Source organism: Rhinoderma darwinii, chromosome 9, assembly GCF_050947455.1.
Source record: "Rhinoderma darwinii isolate aRhiDar2 chromosome 9, aRhiDar2.hap1, whole genome shotgun sequence".
NCBI lineage: Eukaryota > Metazoa > Chordata > Amphibia > Anura > Rhinodermatidae > Rhinoderma > Rhinoderma darwinii.
In genome coordinates, this window is record NC_134695.1 from 64,332,023 (window position 1) to 64,352,570 (window position 20,548).

Genomic DNA, 20,548 nt, shown 5'->3' on the forward strand with positions numbered 1-20,548 from the left:
GCAATTTCTCATATTTTCAAGAAAATTTCAATAGGCCATTTTTTCAGGGACCAGTTCAGTTCTGAAGTGGTTTTGAGGGCCTTATATATTAGAAAGTCCCCATAAATCACCCCATTTTTAAAACTGCACCACTCAAGGTATTCAAAACAGCATTCAGAAAGTATTTTAACCCTTTAGGCGTTTCACAGGAATTAAGGCAAAGTAGAGGTGAAATTTACAAATTTCATTTTTTTTGCCGAAATTCATTTGTAATAAAAAAAAAAAACTGTAACACAGAAGGTTTTACCAGGGAAATGCAACTCAATATTTATTGCCCAGATTCTGCAGATTTTAGAAATATCCAACATGTGGCCCTAGTGTCCTAATGGACTGAAACACCGGCCTCAGAAGCAAAGTGGATTTTGGGGCCTCCTTTTTTTTAGGAATATATTTTATGCACCATGTCAGGTTTGAGGAGGTCTTGTGGTACCTAAATAGTCGAAACCCCCCAAAAGTGACCCCATTTTGGAAACTAGACCCCTCAAGGCATTTTTCTAGGGGTATACTTAGCATTTTGACCTCACAGTTTTTTTGCAGAATTTAGTGGAATTAGTCTGTGAAGATGAAAATTACCTATTTTTCTGTGGAAACAGAATTTTTTCATTTTTACAAGGAATAAAGGAGAAAACGTACCCCAACATTTGTAAAGCAATTTCTCCAGATTACGGCAATACTCAATATGTGGTCGTAAACTGATGTTTGGACCCACAGCAGGGCTCAGGAGGGAAGGAGCGCCTTTTGGATTTTGGAGCGCAGATTTTGCTGGATTGGTTTTCAGTGCCATGTCGGGTTTGCAACGCCCCGGAGGGACCAAAACAGTGGAAACCCCCCAAAAGTGACCCTATTTTGGAAACTACACCCCTCAAGGAATTTTCTAGGGGTATATTGAGCATTTTGACCCAACAGGATCTTTTTTAGAGCTAAGGTGACCAAAAAACAATGATTTTGGCGCTTTAAATTCTTAATTTCTTACAGCGTTCACCGTGCGCAATAAATTACGTTTTACTTTATTCTGCGGGTCGGTACGATTACGCCGATACCATATGTGTATAGTTTTTTTTACGTTTTGCAGCGTTTGCACAATAAAATTAAGTTTCTATAAAATAATATTTTCTGGGACACGCTATTCTGAGCCGTAACTTTTTTTATTTTTTCATCAAAAAAGCTGTGGGAGGTCTTGTTTTTTGTGGTACGGGTTGTAGTTTTTATTGGTACCATTTTGGGGTAAATGCGACTTTTTGATCACTTTTTATTCTATATCTTGGGAGGGGTGGTGACCAAAAAATAGCGACGCTGACATAGTTTTCCGTTTATTTTGTTTGTGGCGTTCATCGTGCGGAAAAATTAACATTATAGTTTCATAGTTTGGGTCGTTACGAACACGGTGATACCAAATATGTGTACTTTTTTTTTTACGGTTTCATTTTTTACCTATAATATATGACTTATTATAGGAAAACAAAAACTTATTTTTACACTTTTATAAAACATTTTTATTAACTTTTTTTACTTTTTACACTTTATTTTTTTGACCTGCAGCTCTGATCGCTGCTAGAATACATTACACTACCTAGGTAGTGGAACGTATTCCAACTGTCAGTGTGACGTCACAGTCACTCTGACAATAAGTCTACTAGGACCAGTCAGAGGCTGATCCTCATAGGCTTCCATACATGGCAGACCCGGAGGCCGTTGTCTGGCCCCCGGGTGCCATCACAAGCATCAGAAGCCCCCACGATTGCATGACGGCTGCTGATGTGCTACAAACCCTGTACATGCGGGGATCGCAATCGAGCCCCGCATGTAACGTGTTAATTGCCGAAATCAGCGGCGATGAGCCGCTAATCGGCAACACTGGAGAGTGTCAGCTGTCGGGGACAGCTGATCTCCAAGTTCCCGATGCACACCGTGTCGCCGAAAGTGTGCCATCGGGAACGACACAGTGACTTCCTGTCACTCTGACAGGAAGCCTATCAGGACCAGCCGAAGGTTGGTCCTGATGGGCTTCCGTCCATGGCAGACACGGAAGCCATTGTTTGGCTTCCGTTTGCCATACTAACTATCGGCAGACCCCGCGATTTCGGACCGGGGTCTGCCGATATGTTAGAAACCCCCAAAATTCGCCGATTTCAACCGATCGCCGAATTTAAGGGGTTAATTCGTCGAAATCAGCGGCAAAGGACCGCTGGTCAGCAAGAGTGGAGTGTCCGCTGTCGCCGACAGTGTGCACCGGGAAAAACTCAGTAACTGTACGTCCTCGTGCGGATAGGGGTTAATTAAGTTTTTGTAAAACAAGATAATAATTTGTTTGACTTTTTTTTAATAAGTCCCCAAAAACAAACAGGATAAGTTTGCACACAGCAGATTTATTGCAGACATTTCCACGACTGTCCTATTCAGTTGATTGAAACTTGCAGAAACAACCAAATTCAGATCGCTCGTCCCCATACATTTCTATCATGTCCGCAGCACATCTTTCTGTTTACACCGGGAGATCTGCTGCCAACGATGATATTTTCTGCTGCGGAAACGAAGCGATCGCTCGTTCATCGGCTGATCGTTGCCCTGTGGGGAACGAGCTTGTTTGCCAATAATTGGCCCGTGTAAAAGGGCCTTTTAAAATTGCAGTTTTCACACCGGCCAGTGAATGCTTTAACTGACCTTCCCTGTTCTGTAGAGATGAGTTTTGCTCGTGCTGTGTACACTGGAGCCAGGGTTAGCAGTTCTTATTCTCTGCAGAGGGCAGGATTACAATAAAAAAAGTTCCAGTATAGACTTTTAATTGATAAAGTAATGCATTCCCTTTAATGAGAGAACTCCGCACTGCACGATAAATGAACCTAGATAAAGATAATAATGACTTTCCAATTTTACATTACTAGGTTGTGTATGTACTTTTGTTAACCAGAAACTTTAAGGGCTGTTCCAGTCATTTAACATTTTATCACCCATCCCATGTATAGGTGATAAATGTTAGTTTGTTGGGGATCCAACTTCTCTCACTTGGCTGTTTTTGTACCTCACCGTAATTGTTTGGAACAGCAGCGCTCCGATGAACATAAGAAACCAGCGCCCCATACAACTCCTCGGTGTGGAGGGACCAGGTTCTCCGTTCTAGTGATCAGTGGTTGGACCCCCATTTAATGTAACATTTATCACTTATTCCATAGGTTCCCATTCTGCAAAGTTTAAAGGGTATTCCAGCCATTAATATGGTTAAAAAAAAAAAAAAAAAAATTCCTTTTAGCTGGTTTTACTAGAAGGAAGTTAACCTTTAGAAAATAAGGACAAGGGAAAAAATCGAGGAAATAACTGATGAAAAGCCGCGTGTGTCCGTTTTAGAGCAAATGCTCGACACTTCAAGAAATATATATATATATATTTTTTTGGGTACATGGTCGGGGCTGAACCTGCCTGGACAGAGCCGTATCCCTATTGTCTTTGCTTAGTCTGATTGTGCAGCCCCCATAATTGTACATAATGTCCTGCAGGGCAAGTTGGATGACTACCAGGATCGAATGAACAAAGGAGAACGGCTGAATCAGGACCAACTGGTAATTACAAAGAATTAACTTTTATCATTTTAACTATTTAGTAGAATTTGTTTAAGTGGCAAGCGTTGGTTGACTTCACTTGTTGGTTATAAGGCCTCAATCAGACGGCTATAATATGGCTGCATTTTAGCTTGGTTTTATGGCTGCGTATCCCATACCTCTCACAATTCTGCTGGACTTCGATCACCATTGGGTTAGAGCTGTCTGAAGGCACCCTTATCCCAACTTGGATCCAACTTGTTTATAGGACTCTTTAGGCCTAGTTCACACTGAGTATTTTAGCGTTGTTTTTGACGCGGAAACCGCACCAAGAAACGCCCGAAATTGCCTCCCATTGATTTCAATGGGAGGCAGAGGCAGGTTTTTCCCGTGGGCGGTAAAAAAACGCTTACGGGAAGAAAGCGACATCCCCTTTCTTCGGACGTTTCCTTCTCTGACCTCCCATTGACATCAATGGGAGGCAGAAAAAGCGTGTTTTTCAGCACTCAATGGCCGCAGCCGAAAAACGGCACAAGAAACGTGGCAAAGAGCGTGCAGGCAGGTTCAAATCTGCCTCAAAAGGATTTTTCCGCCTGCCAAAAAATCAGTGTGAACAGGGCCTTAGACGGGTAGTGGTTCTCTTAGCGGAGATCTTTTTAGTGGCAATTCTACCTAGGAAAAACGTAAATTGTCTCTAGTGCCACCTATAGGGGATTACCCTGAAAGTCAGTGTCTGATCCTTTAAGGATCCCAGAAGGATTATTCTCCAGACGTTCAACCATGAACCAACTTTTATCTAATGTGTGTGGCCACCTTAAAGAGGACCTGTCACTAGGACATATAAGTTGAACTGGGTGCCTGACCTGAATAGCGTGGTCTCCCTGATTCCAGCGCTGTTTTTCTTTGTTTCCTGGACCTTCCCATTCCAGAGATATGACCCACTGTTGTGTTGGCCCCCTCTATGCTATTCAGGTCAGTAAACCAGTTCAACTTTAAGTTTCGTCTCCACTCTTACAATGCGCTGCACTCGGAGAAGTCAGAATTTTGCTGAATTTCTGTCTGAACAGCCCAAAAAAATATCAAGTAATTAAAAAGCGTCACAAGATAAGTAAAAGTAACAATTCACAAGGTTGCTCGACATTGTTAACCTAAATTGTGGAATATTGTAACATTTCATTTAAGCTGAATGTTCCCTTTTAATTGTGTGCAATCTTAGGATGCGGTGGCCAAATATCAAGAGGTTGTAACAAACATGGATTTTGCTCGTGAGCTTCAAAGAAGTTTTATGGCTTTGGGGCAAGATGTAAGTAGATGACCCCCCCACCCTCATTGTTGGTAGGGGCAGATCACACATACCATATTGTATTGTCTTTTAATTATGTAATGAAAACATATGCTATAAATAGCTCTGTTCACATCTGCGTCAGAGCTCTGTTCACATCTGCGCTAGGGCTCTGTTCCGAGGTTCCGTTGGAGCTTTCCGTCGGAACGGAGCCCTGACGGACACAAACTGAAACCAAAGGTTTCCGTTTCCATCACCACTGATTTCAATGGTGACGGATCTGGTGCCAATGGTTTCAGTTTGTCTCCGTTGTGCAAGAGTTCCATCGTTTTGACGGGATGAATAGCGCAGTCGACTGCTGTCAGTTTTTCATGGCCATTTTGCATCAGTGTGTCTCCAAATTTTCATCCATTTCCAGTCCGTCTGTCCGTTTTTAATGGCTGTTTGTCATCCGTTTTTCTTGGCCATTAAAAAAAAGGATGGATTTAATTTGTTGGTTTTATTGTCCAAATCTCCTGAAAACACAGTTCCCAGGTAGTGCTGCAATGACCCTGTAGATCGTGCCACAGTACCCACTGCCGATAGTGCCCACATAAAAAATTGCCAGTGCCCTTATAGTGCCATGTAGATAGCACAACAGTGTCCCCTGTATAGTCACACCCCCATATAGTGCCACAGTGCCCATGTAGATGACACCAACCCCCTCCCCCACTGTAGATAGAGCCACCCCCCCCCCCCCCACTGTAGATAGCACCCCTCATTATAGAAAGAGATCTCACGATGCCCTGGCCGGAGACTCCACAGTTGAAAGCCCGACATCCCTGTCCCTATATAGATAGTAATGGCAAGGGCTTCGTCGGGCTCAGCGCTCAACGTAGCACTGTGTGCGGGAATCCTTGGCCAGGATAGTTTTTACCGGCCATTACAGGGATTGTTTCCTAAAAAACGGCCGGTAAAAGCTGATCCGTTGACTTCTATGGGAGCCGTGGGGCCGTCAAAACGGCCAAAAATAGGACATGTCCTATTTTTTGACAGCCAATTTTCAGGGGCCGTTAAAACAACGGCCATGTGAATATACCCATAGAACTCTATTGTTCTGAAAACGGCCGTGTTTCACTGTCGTGTGAATGGAGCCTTAGCGAGATCAGTCTGGGAGGTGAGTCCAGCGGCATCGGGTGAATGCGCAGTTCACCGTTACCAACTTCATTCACGCAATGTGCATGCTGCTCCCGGACTCCCCTGGCTAACTTGCAAGTTCTTTCACTAACTATTGCCGAAATGGCTGTCGTCCTGGCTGTTGCAGATGAAAATAAAAAGTCCATTCTAACTAGTAAAACCGTTCCCCCATTTCAGATTCAGAAAACTATCAAAAAGACCGCTCGTCGTGAACAGCTCATGCGTGAAGAAGCAGAACAGAAACGTTTAAAAACCGTGCTGGAGCTCCAGTTCATCTTGGATAAGCTCGGTGACGAGGAAGTCCGCAGCGACTTGAAGCAAGGGTTAAGTGGCGTTCCTGTGTTGTCCGATGAAGAACTTGCAGTATTGGATGAGTTTTATAAATTGGTGGAACCTGATCGTGACCCGACTGTAAGGTAAAATATAAATCAAAGGCTGATTTCAGGTGCCTAGTTGGGCCGACAGCTCTTTGATAAACCTGCAAAATGCCTATTTATTTCAATGGGGACAAGTGGCTGCCAGACAGACCTGGTGCCACTGATCGCTTTGTGAAGTTAGGCTAGGGCTACATGGCGACTGGGGTCACGCCATATTATGATAGTAATGCAACATCGCAAGTAGTAAATGCGGTCGCATTCGAACACGACAGTCGCAAAAATAAAAAATCTGGATTTCTGGTCGATGTCCGCAAGTTGCACGTAGCTTTGCCTGCATAGCCATTACTGTATTTTGCGTGCAACTTGTTTGCGATGTTTCGTTTTTTGGGTGTCCCTTGGATGTTGCAATTCCTAAATCGCATGCGACTCAAAACCAAATTGCATCCTAAAATAGCAGTGTGGCCGCAAGTCGCAGACAAATCACAAAAAATTGTTCTTGTTAGACCCTGGGAGGCGACTTCGGACTGCCACAGCCAGGTGAAGATTCAGTAAAGAGATGTCCAGGATTACGGAAACAGCCGGGCTTGACGTGCTACGGTGGTTGAGCTCTGCTGTTTCTCTAATCTCGGCCACCTTTCTACGAAGTTCCCCCGTTCAGAACTTGGACCCACATCCTGTGGATATACAATAAATGTCTAATATGGAAATACTCTTTTCGGGATCTGGCAACTTAAAATCCGACCCATCGGACAATTACACATGGGATAGTCAGCAGTGCCCGTAAAAATCAACTGGATCTGCTGACAAATATCATGTGTGGCCGTATTTGATCAGTCTCTAGTTTATTCTAGCTGTTTCTTTAGAGTCATATAATTGCTATTATTATTATTATTATTATTATTATTATTATTATTATTATTATTATTATCATAACTTGAATTAAAAGCTTATCCTGACAGAGGCGAGATGTTGCATCGACATTCATTTTGCATTTGGAATTACACACATCTTGGACACAGCTAGAGATTAACTTTATTTTGGTGGTTAAAGGGCATTCAATATTTATTTGGGTCTGCTTATACCTTGAAAGGATTCCTCTTGATCTACATAGTTGTGGTTTAGGTTTGTCTTGTATTATAATGTACTTCCCAGGTATAGAAAACTTCCGATATAGCAAATATCAGGACGTTTTTCATTACGGTGGGTCCAGGCTCTGAGGAGGAATCTGGTACATCGCTCAATGTAGCTTCAGCTTCTGACATAACAGTAGTTTTCTGTAACTGGAGGGGGCACTTTAATTGCTGGATATTAATGATGGTCTTTGTCCTGTACAGGGGGTAGTTTGCTTTAGTTGCGGAATTGGTTCAAATTGCTTTGAAGCTTTTCGGTGCATTGATACCAGATGGAACAATCCTAAAACGTGACTCTTAACGTCTCATTTTTTTCCATTAGGTTGAGTGAGCAGTATGAACAGGCTTCCATTCACCTGTGGGATGTCCTTGAAGGAAAAGACAAGGCTGTTTGTGGGACTACATGTAAGGCTTATGTAAATCATGTAACTCGGAGCGGATCTGTCTCCTCCAGCGACGTCCATGCGCTGCTACAGGGTCTTTTTGATTAGTGGAGTGCCCGACATAAACTGCTGCTATCTGCGTTTGGGCTGCATTGCCTTTTCCGGCTCTTCCTTAGTCAGCAGTGACCTGGGCTTTGCCAGAATCTGCTCTCTCAGCAGTAATGTTGCTGATGCACACAGTGTGCCCTCTTTCTAGAAATCCGATTAGGAGCTGAAAAGTTCATTTGTTTTCATGTTCAAATACAACAATTCAGTTCCAGAATCCTAATTTAAAGATGTCTAATTCGGCTTGTATATTTGGACATCGTTTTAGATGTTGATTTAGGGGTGGGGAAGATCATCAAGCATCTCACTTAAGGGATTACTAAACTTTTAAAAAAACATTTGAGTTTGACATGTCAGAAGTTTTGATAGGTGGGTTATGAGCCCTGAGACCCCCGTCGATCGCTAAAACAAAGCGGCAGGAGCACTCAGGTGAGCGCTGTGCCGCTGCGTTTCATGATTTACTTTTGTCGGAATCATAGACTTTTCTATTGCACTCGTGCACCACTCAGAGAAGCCGAACAGAAACGAAACGGCTTCGTTTTAGCAATCGGTGGGGGTCTCAGTGCTCAGACCCCCACCAATCAAAACTTCTTAACATTTTACTATGACATGTCCAAAGTTTAGTTACACTTTAATGATGTGATACTTATGGCAAAAGCTGAAAATAAGTTATTGAGGCTGGAGTGTGTGCCTCTTCTCCAGGCAGTCTCATCTATGGTCCCTGCTGATTGGGAATCGAGCGAGATCTTCTGTATCCTTCCTGTATGCTCCGGTCCTGGGCAGTAGTTGTAATGACTACGGTAGAAAAGAGAAGCCTAACAATTTGCATATGAAATAGTGTGTTTGTTTAGTTGACCATAAAGTGAGGTTTTTAATCCCTTTGTCATTAGAACTGAGGACTTGTCATGCTCTGTTCTAGATAAAGCCCTGCGTGAACTGCTGGATCGCCTTCTTCAGAGCGGATATTTTGATAGCCCCCAGAATCACCAGAATGGGCTTTGTGAGGAGGAGGAAGCCGTTGCAGCGCCGCCTGCAGAAGAACAAGCGCCCGAGCTTGGTAGGGGTTCCATGGCTGCTTTGTCTGTCCCACTAAAACGATCTCGTAACTACCGTATGGTATTAATGGATACAGACGGCAATTTAGTTAACTAGATTGTTTGCATCTTTCAAGACTAAAACGATATAGATCAAGTTGCATCATTTATTGTAGAGCGCAGGATGTCATTTTTTTTATGCACGCCTGTAGTTTTTTTTAATTTATATTTTACAAATAAGCACAAAACCAGCACATGGGAATACACCCAAAAGTTAGTCATACACATAAGATGGCTATAAGCCGACATCAGGTCTCCCGATTCCTCCAAAAATGTCTGTGTATGTTTTGTTTTTTTTCTCAATGGGGTGAGGGGAATAAGGCGCTGAAAAGGCACTCTGGCAGCATCTTATCTCCTGCAGGAACAAAGGATGGGACATCTTGACATCAGGGGGGCCCACCCCACCTGTTTAATGTGCATGGCTTGTTTAAGTGTTAAAACAACATCTGGGTATTTACCCATTTAATGGGCTAAAATTTATATTTTAATATTTTCTAGAACCCGAAGTTGTGGAGGAATATGCTGAGCCCTCTGAAGTAGAGTCCACTGAGGTAAGGATTTGAATGCATGCTCTTGGCTGCATCTTGGATTGACTTGTGCTGATGCAGGGAGCTCGCTAAGCTGCACCCAGCACAGTCAGCGGTTTTGTATAGCAGCTAATTGGGGGAAAAAATTGCACAACTGGCATACGTGACAGCTTTTAGAGTATTACAGCGAATATTATACCTGTAGTCGGTCTTATTTCTTTACACTTTTGTGCTGAATACTTTACATTTTATAGGGGTCTTTCAACAGTGTAGTTTTATAAATTGCATATTTTTAGCTGTGACTTGAGAAACTTTTATCCTGCTGGAGATATCGGCTCTAAAAAACATAACAGTTGTTCTCCTGGTTCCATTTAATTAGGGTCCTATTACACGGCCCGACAAGAGCGCCGATCAACGAGACCGCTCATTTATCGGCGCTCGTTTACTCCTTTCTCAAGGAGCTATGTATGGACGAGCGCTTGTCCCCATACATTTCTATCATGTCAGCAGCGCCTCACCCGGTTTACACCGGTATACGTGCTGCCGACAACGATAATATTTTATGATTAAACAATACAATCAGCCGATGACCGAGCAACCGTTTGCTCGTTCATTGGCTGATCGTTGCCCTGTTTACATAGGACAATGATCAGGAGCGAGCGTTTTGTCAAGGGCCCGATAATTGGTCTGTGTAAAAGGGCCCTTAGAATCATCAGGTTATATGTGATCTTCGTTTGGTGCTGTAGAATCGTGGAACGTCTGGGTATTGTGGCCATAATATTGGCATTAACACGCTGATTAAACTGCGTACTTGTTTACACGGTGTGAGTCCAGCCTGGAAATCTGCATGTGTTAAATGCCGATTTCACTTATTGCATTGCAATGGGTAAAATCCACAGCAGGAACCTCAACAGATGCGTCATGCTGATGATTTGTAAATCCACAGCATGTCTAGAAACCGCTGTCCACTTATTTCACGCTGTGAGTAATTTAGGTTTGGTAAAACCTCATTCACATGCATTGTAATGTACTTTGTTGCAGAATTTCAGCACGGGTTCTGTAACCAATACATATGTGTGTAACTGGTCTTTTAGGCATGATCATGTACACACGGCCTCTTGAATCAGTCCTGTAAGGTTTTGCTTCCCACATATACCTCCAACGGAAGGCTGAAGCCTCTCTTACGTTCTCATTGTATACGTATCTAGTGGGATATGTCACCCGAACCGAAAAAAAAGGAAAACTTACGTATACCAACCCGACTGAGGTCGAAAAGGACATTTTTTTTGGTCTCCGTCGGGCTAATCGAGCCTTAAAGAGGCTCTGTCACCACATTATAAGTGCCCTGTCTCCTATATAACGAGATCGGCGCTGCAATGTAGGTGACAGCAGTGCTTTTTATTTAGAAAAACAATCTATTTTAAACCACTTTATTAGCGATTTTTTTAGCTTTATGCTAATGAGTTTCTTAATGCCCAAGTGGGTGTGTTTTTACTTTCGACCAAGTGGGCGTTGTACAGAGGAGTGTATGACGCTGACCAATCAGTGACCAATCAGCCTCATGCACTCCTCTCCATTCATTTACACAGCAGCATCGCGTTCTTACTAGAACACAATGTGCGGCCACATACACAGACATTAACGTTAATCAAGTGTCCTGATAATGAATATACATGACCTCCAGCCTGGACGTCATGTGTATTCAGAATCCTGACACTTCTGAATCTTTTCTGTGAGATTCCAGCAAGCCACGCGTAATCTCGCGAGATTTTGTTTCCCTTGCTGGAAATCTCACAGAAAAGATTCAGACGTGTCAGGATTCTGAATACACATGACGTCCAGGCTAGATGGTCATGTGTATTCATTATCAGGACACTTGATTAACGTTAATGTCTGTAGTAAGAACGCGATGCTGCTGTGAAAATGAATGGAGAGGAGTGCATGAAGCTGATTGGTCACTGATTGGTCAGCGTCATACACTCCTCTGTACAACACCCTCTTGGTCGAAAGTAAAAATACGCCCACTTGGGCATTAAGCAACTCATTAGCATAAACCAAAATCGCTAATAAAGTGGTATAAATAGATCGTTTTATTAAATAAAAAGCACTGCTGTCACCTACATTACAGCACTGATCTCCTTATGTAGGAGACAGGGCACTTATAATGTGGTGACAGAGCCTCTTTAAGGACTAATTAAGCTTGTACGTCAGAATCTCTCCCAAATGTACACGCTAAATTTGGAGCAAGGAACGTGGTGTGAACTAGGCATAATTCTATAAGCTGTCAGTCACTTGCTTACATTAGGTGAAATGAATAAATATCAGACCAATATTAGTAGCCGGAGCTTGTGGGAAAGCTGGGGAGGGCATGTCGAATGCTTTCAATTCGTTGCTTTTATTTCATCCTAGATTGTTTTGACTTTCATGTTGTTGCCGCTTGTTTGTTTTTTTGATCCGCCTGCGCATGTACAGACAGTTATCGTAGTCGGCTTCTATAGCGATTGTGCTTTTATTTTCTCCTGCAGTTTGTGAACAGACAGTTCATGGCGGATAACGAGTTCAGCAATGAGAAGGAACAAGTTGATGACTGGACAGTAGAAACTGTTGAAGTAAGTGTGGCCTTGACCCACTCCCACCCCTCCAAGTGGCGTGTCAAATTTTCACAAGTTTGATCCAACAAAAAGCAGTTTGTGAGATAGACTTGCTTGCATGCACGTAACCCTGCATGGCTGATTGACAGAGTGGGACGCTCAATTTAAATAGGCGTTGTATTTTCTTGGGGTCGCTTTGTGGGTGCACAATCATCTGCTGCCTTGCCTTGTTTTACTTTGTTAGATGCTTCGTCCTGGTGATTGACTTTTTTATTTCTTAAGCTAACATTGCACTTTTGTTTCCAAGGTTGTAAACTCGCTCCAGCAACCGCAAGCGCCATCCCCTCCAAATCCTGAGCCCCTTCCGCTAAATGCTATCCCCCAAGTTCAAGCTGATCCCATTGTCCGAAGGCAGAAGGTTCAGGATCTGATGGCCCAAATGCAAGGTCCATATAATTTCATGCAGGTTAGTAGTAGGAAGTTTCTGTGTTTTTATACAGTGAACCGGATCGAACCCTTAATGAGACGCTCACACCTGTTCTACCTTCATAGGACTCTATGTTGGACTTTGATAACCAACCAATTGACCCAGCCATCGTGTCTGCACAACCCATGAATCCAGCTCAAAGCCTGGATCTGCCACAGATGGTTTGTCAACCAGGTAAGAGTTAAAAAAATAAATATATATATATATATATGTATGCAAAAATGATCACAGCACTTATCTATAGGACCGTTGGGATCGAGGTCAGGACCACATAGCACCCGCCATTTCACTACGAAGTGCTGCTTTCTTCTACCTGAATATATATATATATAGGCTTAGGGTGAATTCACACTGTTTGAACTGTCCGCTTCGCATAGCATATGCGCTTGGAAAGCTCCCAGTTCATACGCCAATTGTATCCATAAACGACACTGTCTGGAGTTCAACTCGCCTTTCTTTCTTCCTCTAGTTCACTCGGAGCCCAGGCTATCTCAACCCAGCCAAGGTCCAGATAGCATACAGGTGAGTTCAGTTTGTGTCTAAGAAATGATATGATTGTGTCCGCTTCTCCTTCACTTTGAGGGTGTATTTACATGAGATGTGATCCAAAATATTGATATGCTACGTTATTCAGTGACTGAGACAATAGAGAGTCCTAAAATCTCACTGTATAATTACAATAGAGAAATCCTGTTTATACCTATTTTAGAGTGTCTGCTTTGCTTCCTTTAAAGGTTCTAATGGTCTCTTCCACTAGTGAAGGCTATGCTGGTTCTGCACAGTTGTACCAAACGTCTCTTCCCACAGAACAGCGGTCCCAAAATGATGCCATGGAACAGATTCAGGTAAAATACCGCCACCAAGTGATCTTAAGGTTCATGCCCACGACCATTGTTTGCTTCAGCGTCCTATCCGTTTTTTGTTTTTTTTGCGGATAGCACATTGAACCATTCGTTTCTATGGGACCAAGAACACATCCGTGTTTTTGTTTTGCAAATTCTAGAACAGGTCCTATTCTTGTTAGTGTTTGCGGTCCGTCTCACTCATTCTAGTGTACGGGTCCCCAAAAAATACAAAACAGACAGACAGCACGTGGAGGGCACAAGGATCCGTATCGTGCGGTCCGCAAAATGGAAACCGTTTTGTGCATGATGCCTTTGGGAAAGGGCTTTTTAGATAATAATCTGAATTAACATGTCTCGTTGCCAGGCATCGCTAACCTTAAGTCCAGATCCAACACAGACTTCCTCGTCACTTCCTGCTGCTTCCCAACCTCAGGTGTTTCAGACTGGGTCCAACAAACCACTACATAGCAGTGGTATCAATGTGAATGCTGCTCCATTCCAGTCCATGCAGACTGTAAGTAGATCAATGAAGATGGGAGGGGGTTTTAGTTTGAACCGTCTATTACTTATGCTTTCAGACTGCAATATGATTGTAACAACCAAAATGTAAAAGTTTTCTATTTTTCTTTGCAAGGTATTTAATATGAATGCACCTGTCCCTCCTGTAAATGAGGCAGAAACACTGCAACAGAACCAGTACCAAGCCGGTTACAATCAATCTTTCCCTGGCCAGCCTCATCAAGTGGAACAATCGGAACTTCAACAAGAGCAGCTACAAACAGGTAACACTTCAATGTACAGCGAATGACTGATCCCTTCCAGCTCTAATGGAGTTTGCCATTCTATTGTAATGAAAGTTTGAAGACTCCAGCATACTATAAAGGTGTTCCTTAGGGTATGTTCACACACCCTATTTACGGACGCAATTCAGGTGTTTTACGGCTGAAAAAATGGCTCCAAACCGTCGGCAAACATCTGCCCATTGAATTCAATAGGTCTTACGGTGTTCTGTGCATACAGGCTTTTTTTTTTTACGCCCCGCTGTCAAAAGACGGCGCGTAAAAAGACGGCCGCCTCAAAGAAGTGCATGTCACTTCTTGGGACGTAATTGGAGCCGGTTTTCATTGACTCCATTGAAAAACAGCTCCAATTACGTCCCTAATGGACGCCGCGAAAACGCGTGCACTTGCAAATGGGTCTGAAATTCAGGAGCTGTTTTCGCTTGAAAACAGCTCCATAATTTCAGACGTAATTGGCGTTGCCGTGTGAACATACCCTTAGGATTATTGAATTCATAGGATTCACTTAACCCCTTAGTGACCACTAATACGCCTTTTTACGTCGGTCACTAATGGGCTTTAGGCTAGGCTGACGCCTTTTCACGTCAGCCTAGTCTAAGTCCTGCACGGGTCTCCCGTGCAGGCAGGAGCCGGGGCTCTGCTGTCTGATGACAGCTGAGCTCCTGCTCCAACGCCCGCGATCGAAGTTTACTTCGATCGCGGCCGTTTAACCCGTTAAATGCCGCCGTCAATAGCGACCGCGGCATTTAACTTTGTTTACAGAGGGAGTGCGCTCCCTCTGTCACCCATCGGCGGCCCGTGAATGCAATCCCGGGTCTCCGATGGGGTGTCATGGCAGCCGGGGGCTTGATAAAAGCCCCCAGGTCTGCCCTGGACATATTCCTGTTAGGACGCGCCGGAGGCAGATTTACACTGACAGGCAATAATGCTCTGGTATACGAAGTATACCAGAGCATTCTAGCAGCGATCGGAACATCGCACAGTAAAGTCCCCTAGTGGGACTAATAAAATCAGTCATCAAAGTGAAATAAAGATTATTAATAAAAAGTACAGTAAAAAAATAAATCCATTTTTTTCCATAAAAAGTGGTTTTATTTAGTAAAAGTGTAAAAAAAAAAAAAAGTACACATATGTGGTATCGCCGCGACCGTAATGACTCCATTAATAAAGTTAATATGTAATTTAAACCGCAAAGTGAACACCGTAAAAAAAAAAACGCAAAAAACCATGGCGAAATTGCAATTTTTTTCCATTGCTCCCCAAAAAAGTCATAATAAAAATGAATCAATAAGTCCCATGTACCCCAAAACAGTACCATTCAAAACTACGTCTTGTCCCGCAGAAAACAAGCCCAAAAAATCACTACATTGATGGAAAAATAAAAAAATTACGGCTCTTGGAAAGCGACGATGCAAAAACAAATAATTTTAGTTCAAAAGTGTTTTTATTGTGCAAAAGTCGTAAAACATAAAAAACCTCTACACATGCCGTAATCGTACCGACCCATAGAATAAAGGTAACATGTTATTTTCGTCGCATAGTGAACGGCGTCAATTTAAAAACGCATAGAACAATGGCGGAATTTCTGTTTTTTTTTTATAATCCCCCCCCAAAAAGGTTAATAAAAGTTAATATAAAAATTATATGTACCCAAAAATGGTGCCATTAAAAAGCACAACTAATCCCGCAAAAAACAAGTCCTCATACAGCTATGTAGACGAAAAAATAAGAACGTTATAGCTCTTTGAATGCGACTATGGAAAAACAAATAAAATAGCTTGGTCATTAGGGCCTAAAATAGGCTGGTCACTAAGGGGTTAATCATATTGTACCGTTTCAAGCGCCAAAATGAATAATTTATTTTTCTTCTAATTTAAGTGGTAAACCCTTACCATGCAGCATCGGACCAGTCTCTCCAAACTTCTGCTGGGCATCAGCAGGCACAACAGCAGAATGCTGGATTTCCTCGCAACAGCCAACCCTTCTACAACAACCGAGGGATGCCCCGAGGTGGACAGCGTGGAAGCCGGGGCTTGATGAATGGCTACAGAGGGCCTTCTAATGGTTTCCGAGGTATGTCTTCAGACTTGTTTATCACATTTAGATTTTTCTTGAGCCTTAAATGGGATTTTATGTGTGTTTTTGTATTCGTTTATAAAACACATTTATAAAGGGTTCTCCTTTTGTGAATTAGTTGGGTATAAGGACATATAATTGGAGGTTTACTTAGTGTCGTGTCATCTACTTTTTAAATATATAATTTAAATTTTTATTTAGTTTAGTGCTTGGGTGTTGCATTTAAAGGGTTTGTCCGAAAGAAAAATATTTTTCAGTGGTTTTAGAATGTGAATTAAACTTACTAATGTACTTTCCTTTTGAAAACTTTATGGATGGCCCGAAGTCGCTCCGTCGGATGGTCCTGGAAGTGAAGCGTTTGCCGTGATGCCTCCCTTTCTGTGTGTCTATGACGTGTATAAACGGGCTGTCTGGCTCCATTCATTAGCTGTAGGGCTCATTCAGACGAGTGTTATTCTCATCCTTGTGCTCTGCGTTGAAGCAACGCACCGCACACGGCCCCATTGATTTCAATGGGGCAATTCACACACGCGTGCGTTTTCACGCATCGAGAGTCCGTTGCGTGAAACTCACTGCATGTCCTATATTGGCACCTACGCGGCGCCCATTGAAGTCAGTAGGTACGTGAAAACCACGGACGCACATCCGTGTGCTGTCGGCGTTTCACGCATTAATTGCATTTAAAAAAGAAAAGTGCCTGCAAGTGCGTGAAAAACACGTCACACGCAAAGCACACTGATGCAAAAACGCAACGCACACGGGCAGACTTATGCGGGTAAATCTGTCACGTTCGTGTGAATGTAGCCTAAGGCCCTATTACACAGGCCAATGATCGGGCAAACGAGCGTTCATATGAACACTGGTTCAGGGGACAAGTGATCGGAGTAACAATGGCTTGTCCCCATACATAAGCAAGCATTGCTTAGTGTGATCAGTGCTCGTTTACACGGGCCGTGTAATAAGACCCTACGTCCGCCCCTCCTCTGTAACAGCTGGGGCTTCACTAATGAACTGAGCCAGACAGCCCCTTCATACACGTTGCAGACGCACAGGTCGGAGGAGGAAGCTCCCCGGCACACGAGGCATCCCAGCTTACACAGAAGTTCCACTTCTGGGATCATGTGACAGGGCGTGACAACGGGCCATACGTAAAGTTTTCAAATGGAAAGTTTTATTAGTAAGTTTCATTAGTTTAGATTTGAAAACCACGGAACAGCTTTTTCTGTCGTATAAACCCTTTAATTTTACGACTTCTATGCTCACAGGAGCTTATGATGGCTACCGCCCTGCCTTCTCAAACACTCCAAACAGCGGTTATTCACAGCCACAGTTCAACGCTCCCCGGGATTATACCAACAACTACCAACGGGTAAGTGCTGTTGAGAATCTTATTGAACGTCAAACAAAAATGACCTGTGGGTTCTTTTAATCGGAAGATAATTACCTGAATCGCCTTTGATGATAAAATGACGACTTGGTTTTTATTTGTGACACTTACCTTTTCTGTTACTTATCTCAGAGGATGATTGTCGGAAGATGCTGAATTGACATGTTTTTAAGGCCAGGGCTATATGGCTATTTTATGAGTATTGGTGCCATTTTATCAAGGGTCACCGTAGAGTCCTAGTCTATTTGGGACCGGGCTGGATGGTAGTAAAATGCCACAAGCAATGGAAGAAACATGAACTTGGCTTAGTGATGAGGTTTCTATATCAATGCAGGAATACTTTGGGTGAAACCTTCTGCCTTATGGTTTGTAGACGCTGGCATAACCGAATAAGACTGACACGCTGTAATCTTTCTCTCTCTCTCAGGATGGCTACCAACAAAACTTTAAACGTGGCACTGGACAAGGAGGTCCTCGGGGCGCTCCTCGAGGTAATTCTCAAGCGATCCACTCCTAATTCAGCTTTCAGGCATCATGGTTTCAAGCCTGAGGAGCAGAAGGAATATTTTATCCCCTACAATAACATGCCTAGATAACGTCGGCCACAGCAAGTCTCCCACAGCATCTAGTTTGAGGTGTAGTAACTCTAAAACTCGCTTGGGTGCTGAGCGAGATGTTCCACTTTTTTTTGTATAGGATCCATTGAAATCCACTGAGCATCAAGTTAGCACTCTGTTAAAAACTTTGCCTTTGCTAGAGTGACTTGGCTTTTTTCTTTTTTTTTTTTTTTTCTTTTTTCTTTTTCTTTTAACAATCTCTCCTGAAAACTTGAAGTTTTAACTTAATTTTTTTTTTCTTTTCCCACCAAAATGGGGCCGTGTACATTCATATATTTTTTTTTTTCTTTTTAACTTTTGCAAGTAAAACTAAATAAAATTTGTTTTTACCCCTGCTATTAAAATTCCCCATCAAACTCAAACTTGTGAATTGTTGCTTGAGTTTCAAATAAAGTTGTGTTAACGTCAACCGCAGAGTTCTTTGTGGTCTGTTTTATTAAGCTCTGCTGTCGTGCACTACATACTCCGTGTCTGGGTTTTCTACCAAAAAAACGCCTACAAAGCAAAAGTACACCTAGGACTAAGAAGTTTATATCTGCAGAAAGTTTGGCATGTTCAACCGGATCCACATTAGAGACACTTCTGGGGCTGCATTAGAAGTTATTCGCCTCTTTCTACTGCTCCTGGTCCGTGACCCTTTTGGGCTATGACTATTCTCTACGTGCCCATGCTGTTTTTCTTCTCTTTACCGCTCCATGTGTATGTGTGCGCTTTGTGTGTGAATGATCTACGTGCATTGTCTGTATGATATGTTTCAGGGATGGGGGGGTTAAAAGATCTACAAATGCTATTATTCATAGACGTCGGGTATCTTTCTGTACTATTGATCTACCAATATTCCGTGAACATCAATAGGTCGGATTCTTTCTCGGTGACGCATCTGACTTGGGAAAGAGCACTGCAGTTCTAAACATGACACCGGCTAATGACTCGGCCCAAATATCCTGGGCCGTAGGCGTTTATTTATCCTTCGTACAATCTGTATTACAAAGGAACTACTTTAAATTCCATTCTTTAGGTTTATTTTAAAGAAAGCTATTTCATCTTGCAGGTCGCGGAGGGCCCCCAAGACCTAGCCGAGGGATGCCACAAATGAACAGTCAACAGGTCAATTAACCCATTGGAAGGAAGCCTGGCACACCCGCTGGTGTCTGTTACAAGAAGTTTCACTTTTTTGTTTTGTTTTTTATTCCCATCCCCCTCTTCCTTGCCAGGAAATCTTAATAAGGGGACTGTTTTATTGTTGCCTGGTTTGAAATGAGACTACATTCGTCCGCTTTCTATTTTTTGGATATGCAAACCATCCTGAATCCATATGCGGCATGATCTTCCTGTACTTCAGTAAAGAGCTAGTGGCTGCCTATGGGCTCGATTTCCGGTTAACCATCTAAGCCCTGGTAGCATATTCACTTTGGGTCTTAAGCTGGTGGATGTGATCATCTTATAGTCATGCCCTTTAAATGGTCAATTCATTATGTGCAGTGGATAAAACCAGGGCCAATGTGTAATGCCCACAACATAATGGTTAGGACGATCGCTGAATCATCCAGTCTGTCCGGGCAGGTAGCGACATTGTAGTCAATTCATCATGTGAAGGGTTTTTGTTATTTTTTTTATGCTCCAAATTGAGATTTTTGGGCCGTACGGGAATGTCAGGGACTTGCTGGTCTAGTTTTGGTTTTCTGTTTGAATTACTATTGCAGAGTTTGTGCTCCATGTTTGGATAAGTCCAAATTTTCTAAGGCTCCGATGAGGATCAGGTTTTTATCCAACTCAACCGGCCACTTGTGGTTCATTCTAGGAGACCGGGTAAGAAGGTAAATAATGGATCAGTCGTTTCTAAAAGAAGGCAAATAAAAACACGTTTATAAAAGTGGTTGAGTATTCTGGCGGGACTCCGGATGAATGGAAGAAGAGTGTGTAGAAAACCTTATGCATGGTATTTGTATGAAAAAATAGGAAGAAGTAAAGTTGAGTGAGACATGTCCAAATAAAGTTGTGGCGAGACGTCGCGCTAAATATGTTTTTGACTGTAAAAATACACCCAGCGTTTTTGAGGAGTATGTCATTTAAATACGTGGGGACAGATGATGTCAAAC

At 42.8% G+C, this 20,548-nt stretch overlaps 1 protein-coding gene across 5 annotated transcripts in view; it reads left to right on the plus strand.

Moving 5' to 3' along the window:
* CAPRIN1 (cell cycle associated protein 1) overlaps positions 1-20,271 on the plus strand; it is a 34,950-nt gene extending 14,679 nt beyond the window's left edge. For 4 of the 5 annotated variants that reach the window (XM_075837996.1, XM_075837995.1, XM_075837994.1 and 1 more), the window contains 17 exons: positions 3,531-3,593; positions 4,789-4,875; positions 6,208-6,446; positions 7,860-7,942; positions 8,945-9,082; positions 9,618-9,670; positions 12,172-12,255; positions 12,545-12,703; positions 12,790-12,898; positions 13,194-13,246; positions 13,459-13,569; positions 13,934-14,083; positions 14,204-14,351; positions 16,248-16,442; positions 17,711-17,814; positions 18,260-18,323; positions 19,501-20,271. In XM_075837996.1, coding sequence (XP_075694111.1) covers positions 3,531-3,593; positions 4,789-4,875; positions 6,208-6,446; positions 7,860-7,942; positions 8,945-9,082; positions 9,618-9,670; positions 12,172-12,255; positions 12,545-12,703; positions 12,790-12,898; positions 13,194-13,246; positions 13,459-13,569; positions 13,934-14,083; positions 14,204-14,351; positions 16,248-16,442; positions 17,711-17,814; positions 18,260-18,323; positions 19,501-19,565 — 1,905 coding nt within the window. In that variant the 3' untranslated portion in view covers positions 19,566-20,271. Of the gene's footprint in view, positions 1-3,530; positions 3,594-4,788; positions 4,876-6,207; positions 6,447-7,859; positions 7,943-8,944; positions 9,083-9,617; positions 9,671-12,171; positions 12,256-12,544; positions 12,704-12,789; positions 12,899-13,193; positions 13,247-13,458; positions 13,570-13,933; positions 14,084-14,203; positions 14,352-16,247; positions 16,443-17,710; positions 17,815-18,259; positions 18,859-19,500 lie in introns of those variants that run through there. The other variant, XM_075837998.1, reaches the window with a different exon arrangement.
* The last annotated feature ends 277 nt before the right edge of the window (positions 20,272-20,548 follow it).